This window comes from Ambystoma mexicanum, chromosome 10 (genome assembly GCF_040938575.1).
Source record: "Ambystoma mexicanum isolate Mex_15411 chromosome 10, UKY_AmexF1_1, whole genome shotgun sequence".
In the NCBI taxonomy this organism is placed as follows: Eukaryota; Metazoa; Chordata; class Amphibia; order Caudata; family Ambystomatidae; genus Ambystoma; species Ambystoma mexicanum.
Window position 1 is genome coordinate 1591178905 of NC_090932.1, and position 16786 is coordinate 1591195690.

General features: G+C 44.7%; 2 protein-coding genes across 2 annotated transcripts in view; one reads left to right on the top strand and one right to left on the bottom strand.

Annotated features, from left to right (window-relative positions):
* TSSK2 (testis specific serine kinase 2) overlaps positions 1-4472 on the top strand; it is an 81326-nt gene extending 76854 nt beyond the window's left edge. The window contains exon 2 of the mRNA XM_069619941.1: positions 4063-4472. Within this exon, the coding sequence (XP_069476042.1) occupies positions 4063-4202 (140 nt within the window). The 3' untranslated portion in view covers positions 4203-4472. The remainder of the gene's footprint in view (positions 1-4062) is intronic.
* ESS2 (ess-2 splicing factor homolog) overlaps positions 1-16786 on the bottom strand; it is a 374781-nt gene that overhangs the window by 18662 nt on the left and 339333 nt on the right. The window contains exons 8-9 of the mRNA XM_069619940.1: positions 1923-2032; positions 1317-1432 (exon numbers count right to left, since the gene is read on the bottom strand). Of these exons, the coding sequence (XP_069476041.1) occupies positions 1317-1432; positions 1923-2032 (226 nt within the window). The remainder of the gene's footprint in view (positions 1-1316; positions 1433-1922; positions 2033-16786) is intronic.

Sequence of the window (16786 nt, forward strand, 5' to 3'; positions counted from 1 at the left end):
ATGGAAATGACCATAGGTATTAGCATTACCATAAGTGGTAAATGGGTGGGTAAAAAAACCATAAAACACCCATCCTCACATTCGATAACCCTCCTATTTGTACTCCTACGCGATATGTTTTGACTTGATCGGTGGTACTCAAGTGCTAAACCACAAACAAACAAATCTTAAAACCTGATATGAATCTGCATTGATGTGAAGAGGACCCTTCCTACACAAGACCAGATGAAGATGTGGCATACCGCCTGATCATCCTGCACATCGGTGGTCAAAAATAACAGTACAGTACTAGGATTTGTAGCCTGCTAAGCCATCTGCATTGTAAGCCAAGCTGGCGCTCAAAGGCGATATATGGCAGAAATAGCTATTAGAGGGCATGATAGAAAAACAAAGCTAGAACTGCCATGCTCTTCTGTTCCTAGCCCAGACAAAATGATGGCCTTGCTACATTTATAACTTGTGCTACCTATCCAGAAAATGACACCTGCTGCTAAGAAGCATCACAGGTCTAAAAGGGAATCTGGAAGCAGCAGGTCTCCCATTGTGCCTAAAGTAGCCTCATTCTTTGACCAGCAGTGTCTGGACCTTCTGCCCAGCTCCGTAATGGAGAAGGAAAGGAGGAGTGTGAGGGGAATGCAATATTCTGATAGAGAAAAAACTGTATGCAGAAAAACAAACCATGGTTCACTGTTAACAATGTCACAAATACACTGTGAGTAGCACTGACTAAAACTGAAGACAGGCTTGTCTTTCCCCAAGTCACTTTTATCACCCAGGAATTCAAGAGATAGCAACTCAAATCAGATCATTGATATTTATGGCATTATTCCACTTTTTCAGTATAATGGTTTGTAGTAAATGAATGAAGATTGGCATATACCTGAAAGGCCTTCCAATGTCTCTCTCCAAGCAGAACACCACAGGAAATCTCAATGCCTACACTGCACATACACATTGCTGAATCCTTCAAAGCAAGACCCTAGCACATTTACTCAAAGTGTGGAAGGGGCAGGGTTTTTTTGGATTTTTTCCATGTGAGCAGAATAAAAAGGGCAGCACTTTTTATACTAAAACATGAGAAAACAGAGAGCAAAATATGGTAGGACTAATGGAAAATGCTGGTGAGGAAGCGACTAGATTTATGCGTAGCATGCCCTGCTAGTGAGATAGACTCCTTAGTTGGGTAAAATGCCATTCTAGGGAAATAGAGACTGCTTGTATGGGTACAGTACCATGCTTGTAAGAGAGACTGCTTATTTAGTACAGCAACGTGCTGTAGATAGATAGAAAATCCTTATATGAGTAGAAATATTTACCTGGCTAGATTTTCAGTGACACGTCTTAAAGCCTCTTGTTTTTTGGCTCTATTCTTGGCTGCTGCTTCATTGGCCATTTTCAAGCCGAGTCGTTCTCTTCGCCCTGGCTCCAGAATCTGAAAGGAAGTCAGAATTAGAGAAGATCTGGGGTGCTCCACACCTGAAATGCTTCCCGTTACATGCATTGCTACCTAAGGCATGGTGCTCACAGACAAGGCAATGGTCATGCTCTTGCGCAATCTGAATGACACAAGTCCTAGTCTGATCGTTCTTCGTCCTCCCTATGTCTCCCTACCTTGTCTTGTCATGCCTAGAAACACTTTTGTACAAGCACATTATAAATGACTCATATCATATCATACCATACTGCAATTAGGGATGCTGCAACACTTGAGAGGCTGACGTCAGTTCTCTCTATTCAGCACAATTTGTAATCTACGGTGGAAAGTTGCCACACGGTTCAGTGCAGAATTTCACACACTGTTGCCTTATACAATTTTCATTCACTACATGGACTCACCTCCAATTCTGCATGAATCATGTCCATCAAGTTACACATTATTTAAAGCCATTAAGAAGTGGACTATGAAAGATTTAAGTCCCTACCTTAAATGCTGGTCCAGGGGATTTGTCCACATAGGGGGTCTCTGAACCTTCCAACCTAAATGGGGTGCTCTCAAGCTCACCCCATGTCATCAGTGGGGAGTCTGCCACACCTGCAGAGAAATTATTCATGTTAATCGCCTTTAATTGTATGTTTCCTAATTCATCTTTTATAAATAGAACTTGTTTTTATATAGCGCTTGCTATCTCAATTTTTACCCCTTCTTAGCTTTGTAAATGACAGATATTGCTGTTAGACAATTTGATGGTACTTAAAAGTGGAAAATGCCCTGACCGAATTAAACTCTGGGACCTGTCGGCCGAATACAGATCAGCAGTGGGCGATTAACTGTCGAAGATGGCCATGCCAAAATTTGATTCTGTGGCCTGCAGGATAAATACAAATCATAGCATGTAGTGTTTAACTCACTATTCTATTTGACGGGCTTAACAGAATCCCAATGGTCATGTCCCAAATTCAACAGCTGGGATGTATCCATAGTGTCCCGTCAGGCTCAGAGGGTAATGGATGGGGCCCAGTGATGCAGGACGTGAGGCAGTGTGGGGAGGATATCTTGGTCAACCCCACACTGCCAGTGGGCAGGGACTGATCGCTTGACATCACCAATGAGGCCTGTTCCTTTAAGGGACTCAGACACAAGCAGGCAGCAGGGTGACATCAGAGCAACTGCTGTGAGAGCAGTGTACCTTAAGAGGAGAAACCTCAAAAGATAGGTCTTACCAGATTGATGTCTATTAGCAACGGTGCAAGTAAATATAATCGCTTGCCCTCGCAAACTCAGACCCGACAGCAAGCATGCGCATACGTCTTATCCAAGATGGAGCTGGCCCAGGTGCCAGCTCGATCCGTGGAGCCTTCATAGAAAGGAGATACGCTCACAATATCATACAAGGATCACCACAAATACAAATAGATTAATCCTATTTATTATAACATTATCCCAGATACCTGAGAGACATTGAGCAGCATACTTTCTTGGAGGACGACCCAGGCCCCAATTCAAGGGGCAGACATTGGTAGAACAGGGTGGGAGTCCAGAGGGAGCAGAGGTGAAGAGATGGGTTGTGTTGGAGGCAAGAAAAGTGGAGAGAGAAAAAGGAAGGTTTGGATTAGGCTACAGGAGAGAAGATGCGATTTAGAAGAGAGGAGGAGACTGGAAGGAGAGGAAAAAAGGTGACTGGGAGAGCAGGAGACTGGTTGGGAACAAGGATGAAGGGTGTGGCAAAGAGAATGAGGGATATCAGGTGGTGGAAGACAGACTCTGGGAACAGACAGCGATTTATGAAGAGGATGTTAGAGACATCAGGAGAAGGTGGTGAAATATCAGGCGATGAAGGTAGTGAGTTGGCAGAAAGTAGGTGTAAGACATTGAGAGAAGGAGGTGGTGAGAGATTAAGAGAGATTAAGAGAAGGAGAAGGCAGGGAGGCATCAGCATGAGGCAGTGGAGATAGACCATGAGGTGGTACAGCCACTCGGAAAAAAGCAAGAAGAGAGAAGGAGCAGTTTGGAGAGTCTTAGACAGTGAGGGAAGATTCCCAATGCATGTTATTCACCTTGTGGCAGACAGGCGGTGGAGTGAGCATGTGATGAGGCGAAAGGGAGTTAACAGGAGGTCACTGTGAGGAATAATATAGGATTATAGTAGATAAAGGAATGGAAGAGGGTCGCTGATGAAGCTTAAGCTTGGTGACATTTAACCTCTTTCTGCATCAATGGCACAGGCTACGAGGAACTCCTCAATAGGCACAAGCTATTTGTAGCTGCTAATTGAAAGAATTTTACCCCTACCTTGTTTCTTGCCCAGAATTATTAACTGTACCAACTATGATTTACATACAGACCAGGAAATGTCCTATTTGTTTTATAAAGGATTTTAAAGATGTGAAAATTCCTGCTTTGGCAAAACACATAACAGCTTAAGTATGCACATAGGGCTTAATCAAGAACAGACAAAGTAATATATTAGTGGAACCTAATACTGAGATATTATCTCCCGCTGAAATAAACAAAATGCATTCTCACTGCCATGTAATATCTTGTGAAAAACATATTGAAATAATTCCATTTTATGGCAAAATATTCAGAGTAAGATAACTGTAAAATGTTCATCATTCCTGTAGGTGCTAAGATCTGGACATCGGCAGAGGGTAGTTTAACCCCTGGAAGATTTCCCGACAAGGAAGGAGAAGACAGCAACTCGGGACATAGTTTGAAAAAAGTGCCGGGGACCAGTGAAGCACCCCATATTGTGGATTACTGAACTCCACTCCCTCCCCTACCTCAAGGATTGCAGGGAGGGGCCTAGACCTTTTGAGACTATTGGAAGCCTATGAACTTTCTTTTTATTTGCTGCTAAGACTCAAGCAGAAGAACTTTGATTAATTTATTCTGGGACTTATAGAGAAGCCATCCTGTTTCATTGTTGTCCTTATCCTAGTTTTTGGAGCCAAGAACTAATGGGCTTCATCACTTACCTGTTGCATCACACCAGTACTGTTTACCCTTAAATAAAACCTTGTCAAACCTTAAATCGAAGTCTATGTGTGTCCATCCTTCTCGGCTTTGTGACACTACACCTGAAGGTGTTTCAGATTTCTGACAAGTCTCTATCCAGTGTACATTAGAGTATGACTACACAAATTAATTTTGCCCTGGTGCCTCCTACTTGTGGGGTTAGAGAATAGAGTGCATTTTGGAGAGCATGCATCACCCCAGAAAAAACTCTTAGCATTCTGTGTAACTATGTCTTGGTGAAAGCGGCTGTGCCTACCCGCTAGTCTGCAAAAAGCAGGACAAGTGGAGAACATACCCAGTGAAGCCTGCACTAGTCATCTTTGTTTGCCTGCCCCTTGCCGCCACAGAAACGGACTTACAGACAGACTTTCACGACTGTGAAATGAAGGTGGCGACCATTCTCAAACATTGTGGCTTCCTCCTAGGAAGCCAAATATATTGGATAAAAAGAATGATTACAAAATGTATCTTACAAGAAACAGAAAAGAAGCATTCAGAATGTTTGTAAAAAGTTATTTTCGAGATTGCTTTACTGCTCTCTAATGGGTGGGAGCACCATTCGAAGATGGCTTCTGCATACCTGCAGGCACGTTGCCGGTATAGTCCTTCTGTTCATGTGTCTGAGGGAGAAAAGTTAAGCCGACAACCTCTCAATGGTTGACCAATTGAAAATCCAAACAACCTCTCGACTAGGGCTATATTTTTAGTTGCAAAAAAAGAGGTCATGCCCATTGACCTTAAAGTTGTGGGGTGTTGTAAAGGTTGTTTCTGGGCACTGAATTTAGCTCATGTGTTTGACTGTAAATAATATGCTTTTTGACACTTCATACAATATACTACTAGGAAGATGTTAATGTACTCCTACTCCATAGTCCCCTTTCTATGTCAATTTTGGGAACATTCAGTTCTAAGACGACCTGACAATAAGACTGAAGCAGCTCTAATATTGCAGAAATAAATGAGGCAGGGAGCTAGCATGGACAAGCCCACAGACTGCACTTCCCTCGCTCATACTCATGGCCCTGATCATGAGTATTTGTAGCAGTGTTACAGAGTTGCTGCAATTATTATGGGCAGTGCTGTGCAGGATGTATGTAGAACGGGTACTATAGACTACAAGTACACTATACACTACAGTGTGTAAAATGCTCTTACTCCTAATGTCCTGTCCCCTTTTCTCCATACTTTGGTAGATTACAAATCACTTTAAAATGTGGACGGATGAAAGAACCTGCATATGCCACAAGTACTAAGAAAAACTAATTAATACATGTTAAGCAGCACTCCCTGCCTAAAATGTGAATCTGCCCTTGAGCAAACATCCATGGAATAATGTTCACAGATTGCATGGGGAGTAGCCTATGTAATCACTGACAAATGTCCTCTAAAATGAACAGGCCTTCAAAACACTGTTTTGGCAGTTTTGGCTCTCATGGTGTGAAGTGCCTTAGGAGGCTTAATGTTCCCCAGCAAAGACCTTCAAAATGCAAGCCACAATCCAGTAGGCAATGGTAGTTGCCACCTTGAGAGACAATCCAATGGTCTGAACTTCTGATCTCGTCCGTCCTATCAATGTGATACGTGGGAGGTCTCATTGTCTTCAACTCTGCATTATAAAGAAAATATTGGTAGATGAATCTCTCAAATAAGATGAGACTCAGATAGACCTGGAAGAAAATTAGGATGTGTACATAATACTACTTTTGAAAAATTAAGAATGAGGCTTCTGAACACAAAGCCTTTAATTCACTGATCCTTCAAGCAGAAGATAAAGGCAGCAGGAAAGCAGCCTTCCGTTGTGCAACTTTCATGTCTGCAGAGGCAAACCGTTCTAAAGGGCTATGCACCAGTGCTGAGAGAAGAACATTTAAGTTCTAGGTTGGGAAACCGATTAAGACTGTGGCAGACTTTTCAGGCAATTTAACAGACTCTTCAGCATATGATTGAAAAAAGAAAGGTTGTCTGTCCAAGAATTCCAATATGCCTGCAAAGCGGATGTGTAGCTCATGCATCAGTTGAGTTTCAAATGAAAGATACAAAATCATTAACGGTACATTTGAAAAGTTTACCACCCATCGCACACACGAGTAAACAAAGAAGTGCCCACTTACTTGTGCATTGGTTCCCAGTATAATCATTAATGATGCCCTCTAGATCTTTAGATTCTCTGATGAAAAACCCGAGTCAACATAAATGAGGACCTCTGGCATTAGGGTAATGACATTCATTTGGGGATGTATGCAGAATTGCTCCCTACTCCACTATTGTGTCAGCACTTTTCTCCTCAATGGGGTTTCCGGGGATCATTCTAAGAAATTATAATTCTGAAAACCACAATCGATTGAGCCATGTCAAGTAATATTATATGACAGTTCAGAGACCTCTTGTGTGTGAAGAACTTTGGCCAGCAAATAGAGAGTTGTAAAGGGTTAGCGCTTTCAAAGGGAGAAGGTACACATTCCCTAGAGAGCCTTTTCCTAGTTTACTTCAATAGACATACAGTGGCCAGTCCATGTGTTCAAACAGAGGACAACATCAGCTGTTGAATATTTGGTAATCGAATGTATAAGTAAATCTGCCCAATGAGTCTGCTCTCACTCCTGCAAGATGTGTAGTCCCTCTGAGGATATTTCTCTGGATTATCCAGTACCACCATTTTTGTGCTAGGTGCATAACTGAAAAGAACATGGCCATGGTATAGTCCATCACAATACCCTTGATCCATTGATGGTAAATAAAAAGCTCTCGAGTTCTAGGAAAATGCCTTGAGTTGTAGAACATTTATGCCATGTCTAGATCCTCATAGCACCTGTATATCATGCACGTGAAGAGTTACTGTTGCAGCTTCCCACCCTTAGAAGAAGTCCATAGCGTTAGAAATCTTACAATCCAGTATGTAGAAAGGGACTCCACAATCAGATTCTCCAGCAGGGATCCTTTTTTTTTAATCAGAGTATAATGAATAAGCCCTTGGAAAATGGCAAGTCCAGGTTTGTAAGCAGAGACGCTGCTTTCATAAGACCAAGCCAATCGTTGAGGCAGTGCTAAATATGAAATCTTCGATGGATAAAGGTTATTGCTGCTGCCATGACCTTCTTACAAAGAAGGCAGACCAGAGTCTGAAGGGTGGAACGTTGAATTAAAATCAACCTGGATTTGTGGCAAGTCAAACATATTTTCGAAGTTGTGGCCCAATGGGAATATGCATCTATGCATCCTGCACATCCAGAGCACACATCCAACTCCCCGGCTGAGGATCTGACGAGGTCTGAACAGAGGTGACGATCTTTAACTTCTACTTCGGAACATAGGGTTGTAGAGATGGAAAATGGTACTTACACCGACTTTACCCTTCTTAAGCACTGCAAAAAAGCAGGTATGAAATCTAAACTCTGTTGCATTCATCTTCAAAAGCTTGGCAATCTTTGTCCAAAGTTTATTAAAAGTTGTTTGGTCACGGAAAATCAAAGGAGCTGAAGACAAAAACACTTGTCCACCCCAAAACAATCAAAGGATTTTTGGAGATGTTCTCATAGGAATTCAGAAAACAAATGCAACTCTGCCTGCAATTGGGGTGGTGCATTCCTGGGTTGAAGGTGCAGGAGCGAACACTTTTCTGGGGTGCTACCACTTCTTGTGCCGTTAATGAGGAGTCCCTGTGAACTTGAGTGTCTTAGCACTATGCTTTAACCCTCTCAACACTTGGAAGACCTTGTTCAAGACTCCTTTCTGGCTAGAAGAGGTGGATTGTTTGTGCTGGGGCTTAGTTATAGCTGTTAAAGACTTTACAGTGGCTGAGGAATTTGACAAAAAGAAGACTAGCTTCAGAGTGGAAGAGTGGGGTTTCAAACAGGAAGGGCTGCACTTTCTGCTGGGCTTCTGTGATGAGTTTGGTGCTTTTTACCAGACACCTCTCCCTGAATGACAGACCCAGACGCATGCCTCTAAAAGACATGTCAATATAATCTGCCATAGATTCCAGAATGTCATTAAAACTACCAATTTGTCATGAAACAACTTGTTTGTATTGATATTTTATTTGTATCGCACTCGTGTTTCAGACCGCAACGAGGCAAGGGAGGGGAACAAGGGAGTACAAACAACGATCTTACTAGGCCCAGTGACGTTGAGAATGCACAATTGCATGGGAGAGGGAAAGTGAAAAGTGCAAGGGAGGGGGAGAAGTGGAAAGTGCTGAGCAAAGGAATACAGATAAATAATAAATACATAAATAGTAAAAAGCAACACACAGAGGTAGAGCAGCCAGCAAATGTCAAGTGCTATGTATAAGGCAACAGACAGGTTGTGTCTGACAAATGCAAAAAAGAAGATGGGGTGGGGGACTGTATGGTTACAGATTCAGACCCCAGTGCAAGGGATCTCCATGAGGCAGTGCGGGTGTGTGGCAGGGTGAGCAGGTACCTGGGCCCAAGAGTCGGAGTGTAAGCCAGGTGCACGATGCCCAGAACAGAGCAGATTAGCAGGGGAGGGGAGCAGCGAAGGCAGAAGCAAAGGGTAAGGTCTTGTGGTGCTTCCGGAACCAGAGATGGTTCTCCTCAAGTTTCAGAGTGGCAAGGAGGCTGTTCCAGAGGGAGGCCCCAGCCGAAGACAGAGATCTACCCCCAGCTCGCTTCTTTGAAAAACGACTGACCCTGCGGTGTTGGCAGAACTCCTGCAAACTCAGTTATGTCCTTCCAGCACTTATAATTGCATGTAGCTATGATAGTGTCTGAAAAGTCTTGACTTCAGTTGCAGAGTGCTGTTTAAGTACACTTGTGTTGCAGATAGGTGCTTTTTACAACAAACTTTCTGTATAAAATTGGGTAAACAGTCACATGGTTTGCAGTCAGTTTTGCAGGTTAACAGGCAAAAGGGTTCTTAAATAACCAATAGATGAGTTGATGCTTTATGAATTCCATGAAAACAAACAAACAGCCCATGGGATCCTGGTTGGCCCGACACCAACAGCTACCATGAGCTACGTTTGGCTCCACTGGACAGCTGGTGCAATACAAATATACCTAAGTGACACAAATGCTTGTGCTTAGGTGTGGGTGTGGGTACAAAATAAGCATTGTGTAACATATTAAGAAGATTTTTAAAATCATGTGTCATATGTAAATGACAAAACGATATGTAAATGACAAAACATTATGTGGTCTGTATCTAATATGATGGTTAGATTTGCAGCACACTAAGGAATAATATCTCCTTGTGCCTCAGAGATAGCGCCAGCTTTCTTGCTAATGTCCGACACCATAAAGCCACCTTTAGCTGATGCTCATCAAATCACTATTCATATCCACAATACTGGCTGCACCAATATACATCAGTATCCACATGTAAGAACACATGCTAGCTTTGCTCAAAATGCCTCTAAAAATGCAGTACACTGTAAAATAAATCTGTTCATACCGGCTGCACCAATGTTTGCCAGTAGTCCCACATACAAACACTCATGTTGGCTTTGCCCAGAACAACAATCAAAAATAAGCTTTCCGTTCAGGGTCTAGAGACTGTTCCCCTCCTCAGCCCCCACTCTGAGGAGTCAGAAATGAAAGCTGGAAACAAAGTTGTCATATTTTTGGTTTAAGACTTTTATTCAACTGAAATGAGCTTGACCCTAGGCTAAAGAGGAGTTTACCTAGACACCAAAAACTAAGGATATTGTCAAAAAGATGTCCTTGTGTCCAAAACAATCTATCCTGGCTCTCACACTAAAACAAATAAAAACGTGATAAGGGAAATGTCTGTAACCTGGTATTTGCAAAAGGGTTCTTAAATAAAAATAGAATAGCTCCAAAGTAAATGTTCTCCAAATTCGGAAAGGACCTTAATTTCAGAGGGGGATTCCCTTCCCCTGGATTTTTCATTGGTATCACAAATATCTCTGGGTCGAACAGTTCCTTTGTGTCCGTCTTAGCCCACAACAATCCTGTTGGACAAACACGAAACAGCCTTGCAAGTTCCTCTTTCACAAAAAAATTCCTTTTTATAGTTCCTTCCTTGTTTATCAAACACTGTTTCTGCCTGATACGCCTTGTAGGTTTGCAATTTGCCTGATATACTAACCCAGCCAGGACTCTTCATGCACTTTCAGCTGCCTGGTGGACTCTCCTGCTAGGACTTCTCTTGCACTCACAATTGCCTGGCCTACTTCACTGCCAGGACTTCTCTTGGCGCCACCCTTGTATTCATAACTGCCTGGTGTATGCTTGCCAGGTATTTTCTTATCAACACTCTTGTATTCACAACTGCCTGGTGAATGCTTTCCAGGACCTCTCTTATCTTACAGTCTCTCTTTATTCCCAAGTAGCATATACCTTTCCGGTTGGCTTGGTATATCTACTTGGCAAACAATCTTCTTATTACTTTACTGTCAGTAGTTTTACAATGTTCAAAATCTTCTACCTTTTCAAATCAAACATTCTTCTTGTCATTTCACTTTCTGCAACTTCACAATGTTCTATTTCTCTTTGGTGCGTCCACCGAAACGCTCTGGGGTCCCCACTCTGCTCTGGCAGACTCATAGGTTCTCTGTAGCTTACGTGGCAAACCTTCGCCACCTGCTTCCCACTCTGGAAGGCTTGGATGTCTCTCCAGGCTTCCTCGTGGCTCCACTACTGCATGTTGGCTCCTCCGATAAGGACCACGCTGCTTCTCCGGGTTGCGGGACGCCAAGGGACCCTCTCACAGTTCCGGCCGTCTCCACGGCATACCTCGCTCGCACCATGTCTCTTTCCTTCTCTGCCAGTGAGCCCCTTCGCTGCGCCAAGCGAGCTCATGCCTCCAGCTTCTGCATGCAGACTCGTGCCTGCAGCCTCTGTCCGCCTTCCCTGAAGCAGTCACTTCTTCTCCTGAGCTGCCTCTTACCCTCTGGTTTGCATATTTAAAGGTCTGCGTACAGGTACCTTCACCCCACAACTAGCATACTCCATACACTTGTTGCTCTGTGTCAATTCCTTCATCCTCCTCGTCTCAGCACTTAGGTGGTTGTGGGAATTGAAGTTCATTAATGGTTTCTGATACATAAAAGTCGGAGAATCTTTTTCAAAGATGTCACATGGAAGATCAGTCCTAGTTGAAAGAGAATTAGCATAACAATAAGCCTCCCTCAAGGGAAACTAGGGGATACCACGTCTCATCCAATGAAGCCATGACATCCCCATGGTGGCCATCTCGTCCCATGTGACCCTCTCTCATATAGCCGCTCCCAGGCTCAGGATCAGGTAGCCGCTGCCAACCCCTGACCACATGGGAGGAGGCTACCGCCGGGGAAGCTGTGATGACTCCATTGGATTAATCACACCACCCAATCAAAGGCTCTCCTCCCCTCCCAAACACACACACACATGACACACATTACTTACTGTAATCGTATTTTGGTTCTTTGTATCTGCTTAGATTTACATGTTGTGCATAAGTAGACATCTAGTGGTAGGTGCAGAGTATTGAATTTTGGCATGTTTGTAATACTATCCCTGTGCGACATTGTATTGTATCCATGATCCTTTTGTGGGCCGAGTTCCCTCTGACAGTTTTGTTTCTGACAAGAGGGTGCAGGTGATAGATGTCTATGTACCTTCAACTCCATGCGGGGAGGAAGGGCGGGTGCATGTGAATCTAAGCAGATACAAGCATCAGAAATACGATTACGGTAAATAATGTATGGCTTCTGAGGCTTGTGGATCTGCTAGCAATCACATTCTGAGCATAGACTAGCCAGCAGTACCTCGAGATGGTGGTGGGTTGTCTGAAGGTACAGCGCAAAAAGATATCTTGGCACCACTTGACCCAACTAGGAGTCAGTTTTAGAATGTGTATCTAAGTAGTAATGTTGTGTCAAAGTGTGATCGGAACTCCAAGCAGCTGCCTTACAAATGCATCTAAAGGTACATTTGCAATGAAAGCTGAGGTAGCCCCTTGTGACTCGAGTAGAGTGAGCTCTGGGCGAAAAGGGTAAGATTCTCTTTAAAAGAGAATGACACATTTGTATGCATTTCACAATCCACTTTGCAATGGCCGACTTAGAGACAGGATCCCCTCCTCTTCCAGTGGCAATGGAAACAATGAATTTATCTGTGTTCTATACATTACAGCTCTCATTACATCTAGTGTATGGAAGCTTCTCTCTGAATTTGTGGGATTTTGAAAAAAGGCTGGAAGTTCTATAGACTGGTTGACATGGAACTTTGAGATGAATTTAGGAGAGAAACATGGATGTGTGCGCAAAACCACTTTGTCCTTGTGAGTGGGTATAAATGGGTCTTGGACAGAGAGCCTGCAGTTCACATGCCCTCAAAGATGTAATGGCCACGAGAAAAGCTGTCTTATAAGTGAGACACTTAAGACTGGTGTAATGCAATGGCTCAAATGAGGGCCCATATGTTTAGTAAGAACCACATTCAAGTCCCATGCGGGAGGTGGATTAGAAATTGGAGGGTGTACTCTTTTGACCCCTTCCATAAAGGCTTTAATGACAGGGACTTTCCACCAGGAAACTTTACTTTGCGAGGTGGAGTAAGCAGAAAGAGCGGCAAGATGCACTTTCAGCGAATTAAAGGCTATCCCTGAATCAGAGGTAAAGAAGGTATAGACCAATATGAGAAGGTGTGCAGTCAATAGGACTGATGCAATGTAATCTACACAAAATAATAACGCATTTCCGTTTGTTGAAATAGCAATGTCTAGTATTAGGTTTACATGCCTCCTTAAGAACGTCCATTATTATTTTCATGATATTTTTGAGTGCGGACCTAGCTTTGAGAAGCAACTAAGCGCTTTACAGAGGTATACAACAATGCAGATACATAACCGAGTGGTTTACAGGATGTGCACAACATTGCAGATGCAAAACTGAGAACTTTTCAGAGGTAAAAACAGAACAGATATACAGTGGGGGTAGGATAGAAAGGGGCACAGAGGAGGGGTACAGCTGTACCGGGGGGCAGATGGGCGGGCGACGTCTAGCGAGTCAGGTGGCGCAACGGGCAATATGATGACCTAGGTGTTGAAGAGGCAACACTCCTTGAAGAAGTGGGTTTTGAGTTATTTTCTGAATTGTAGGAGCGTGGGGGCGAGTCTGATGCCGACTGGGAAAAGGTTCCATAGTCTTGGGGCGTAGGCAGGGAAGGCTTGTTTTCTGGTCCTTTCTTTCTTGCAGCAGCAGATTGCAAGTCTGCACGTATCCTGGCTTCTGGTGGTGCGTTGTCCGCCAGAGATGCTGAGTTTCTCGGTGGGGTAGCTGGGTGACTTGAGAGCAACTGCCTTATAGATGATGCAGCAAGACTTGAAAACGATTTGTGCGTGCAGTGTCTAAGGAAAGGCTTGGTATCATCAATGAAGACCGATATGAGACACAGGGTGTTTATTGAATTTTAAAGGGTTGGTTAAACGCCTATCTAAACCTAAATCTAAGGATGGGAGTAAGCTACAACCATCAAATAATAATAATGCAGTCCTAGTCGAGTCTGTCAAAGTAAAAGGGCCTATCCTAATAAGCATATAGCCAATCCGTACTTCTAAATACAAAATGGTGTGGGACAGTAATGTATGCAACAAAAAAAAAAGGAAAGTGTTCACAAAACAATATGTCAGCACAGTTGAACAGTTGGCGTCCCTTTCCCACGTTTTCAGCACAGGACAAGGTAGCACGATCGAGCATCATGCACACTCTGGCTTCCTTGGCACGAGGACACTGTTCAATGGTTCAGCTGGTCTCACACCACTCTGGTAAAGTCTTTAAGAAATAAAAAGGATTCTCAAAAGAAACGTCTCTTATCAAAACACAGGCTTACTCTGCCTTGAAACAAAGTTCACTTTGCTTGTCAAATGCAGACTTCCTTTGTCAGAATACAGGCTTCCACCGCCTTGAAACTGAAGTTCACTTTACTTGTCAAAGCACACATTATTACTTTCTTTCCCAGTGACTGCTGGTACCTGTAGTTCCTTTTGTTGCTCTTACAGTTCAATATCTCAGTATCAGGTGCTTCTGTGCCAAAGTCTCTTTGCCATTCAAAGTCTCTTAACCCCTTAAGTGCCAAGGGCGAGGTATCTCGTCCTTGACATTACCTCCGTAGTGCCAAGGACGAGATAGCTCGTCCTTTTTGGCACCTTGTTTTGAGCGATCCCTGCAAAGCAGTAATTTAACCCCCTCACTGCCAGGGGGCTGGATTACCTTCAGTTTCACGTCTGAGTGCGTAAAGCACGCCGACGTGAAAGTGAAAGTAATTTTCACCGCAGCAGCCATTTCGGGCTGCTGCGGTGAAAATAGAAGGCGAGTCTTCACCTTTCTCCACCTCGGTATCTGGCTGTATTTCAAGCAGGAGATCGAGGGAGGTGTCGTTGGAAGGGGAGATTCTCCTTTCCAACGACACCCTGTGTGACAGCATTGCTGGGTGCGGAGAGGGAGCAGAGCGCTCGATTCGTGCCCAGCAATGCCCACTGCACCAACAGGGATACGTTTGTGACGTGGAGGAGAGGGGGGCTGCTTACAGTAAGCAGCCCTCTCCCCCCCAACCCCCAAAGCATGGGGGCACATATATAAAGACCCCTGGGGGCAGACAGGAGACTATCTGCCCCCAGGGGTGGGGGCATAAACAAAAATCAAAACGGGTGGAAAAAAAACGTGATGGGAAGGGGGGAGGTTTGGGGGCCCTAGCCACCAGGGATTTTTTCAGGAATGGTGCCATTGGAAAGGGAGATTCTCCCCTTTCCGGCAAACACCCTGTTTATAAGCATTGCTGCTCCTGGATTGGGCGTAGGGTACTCGATCAAGGACCAGCAATGGCCACTAGACACCAGGGATGTGTTACAGAGGGGGAGGTGGGATGGCAGCTTACTAGGTAAGCACCCCCCTCCCCCACATGGTATGGAGACCCCTTGGGGCGGATGGGTGACCATCTGCCCCCAGGGGTGGGGGAAAAAAATAAATTAGTATGGCTGGTGTTGGGGGGAGTGAGCCCCCCCACTGGACCACCAGGTGGTGTACCTCACGCAGCCGTTTTAGGAGGCCCATGAGGTGCCCCCGCCACCCATTTGGGGTGAGGGAGGAGAGGGCCCCCAAAAATTGTGGGAAAAGGCCCCCCAATGGGTGGGGCTGTAAGGTTTGGGCACCCCGGGGCCAGATTGGCACACCAATGTGCCCCTCTGCGCCAAGGGGGGTTGGGTTACCAAAGGAAAAAAGTGAAAATGGTGGAACGATTTTTAGGGGGGGCAGTGGGGAACCTCAAAGGGACAGGGAATTTTCTAATGGGATGGGGCGTTGACTCCCCCAACCCCTCACCGCAATGGATTGGGTGCCATGTCATGCAGCCCTCCCTGGGACCAGATATCTGCTCCTAGGAAGCGACGCCTGAGCCCAGGGAGGAGCGCAGGACAGCCCCCTCCTTATCTGCCCCCGGGGAGGGCAACATGAGATGCGCCACCCCTCCAATTGGGGTGGGGGTGGAGAGGTGCACCCCCCTACACATTAGAAAATTCCCCAGCGGTGTAGGGGGCCCCTCATCCCCCACTAAAGGGCAGCCTGCCATTTTGAATTATTTTCTTTGTTACTAAACTTGAGTTGGCGCAGAGGGGCACATCGGTGTGCCAATCTGACCCTGGGGTGCCCAAACCTTACTGCCCCACCCACTTGTAACAAAAAAGTTACAAGCCATTGAATGGCCACATACCGAAATCACCAAAAAAGGCCTTGGCACTGGGGGGAAATACCCATGGCACTTAAAGGGTTAATGCAGAGTGATGTAGCAAACAAAACACAAAAGTTCCTTTCGTTTGTCAAGATTCTCACCTTCATAAATTCACAATTGGTCTCCCTATTTTGGGCTCATACCACGGGTCCCCCTCGTCCGGTCTCAGACCCCTTTTCTACAATGTTCACAATTCACCACTTGATCTCCCTCATCCGGGCTCAGATCCCTTTTCACACAATGCTTCATGCTCACAATTTGGTCTCCCTCATCCGGGCTCGGACCATGGATTCCCCTCTTATGGGCTCAGATCCCTTTTGACATCAGAATCGAAGACTTTCAACTGCGCGCAGGATTTTGCTTGACCCTTTGCTGGACCACTTAGATTTACAATTCTTTACAACTCTTTAACCTTCACTTCTGCCACTTCTCAGCTGGATACCTTACAGAGACCTTCGATTGGGAAAACATACGACGCCAGACCACTCTGTCTCACAGTTTTGCTCTTTTGGACTACAAGTCCCCAGAATGCACATTCAAGGATTTGCTCCCACTTCGCCAATTACAGGCACTTTTGGGATTTACACAAAGTTCTTGACACAACAGGTTATCCTGCCTTAGCTTCCCTCGAGTCACAGGG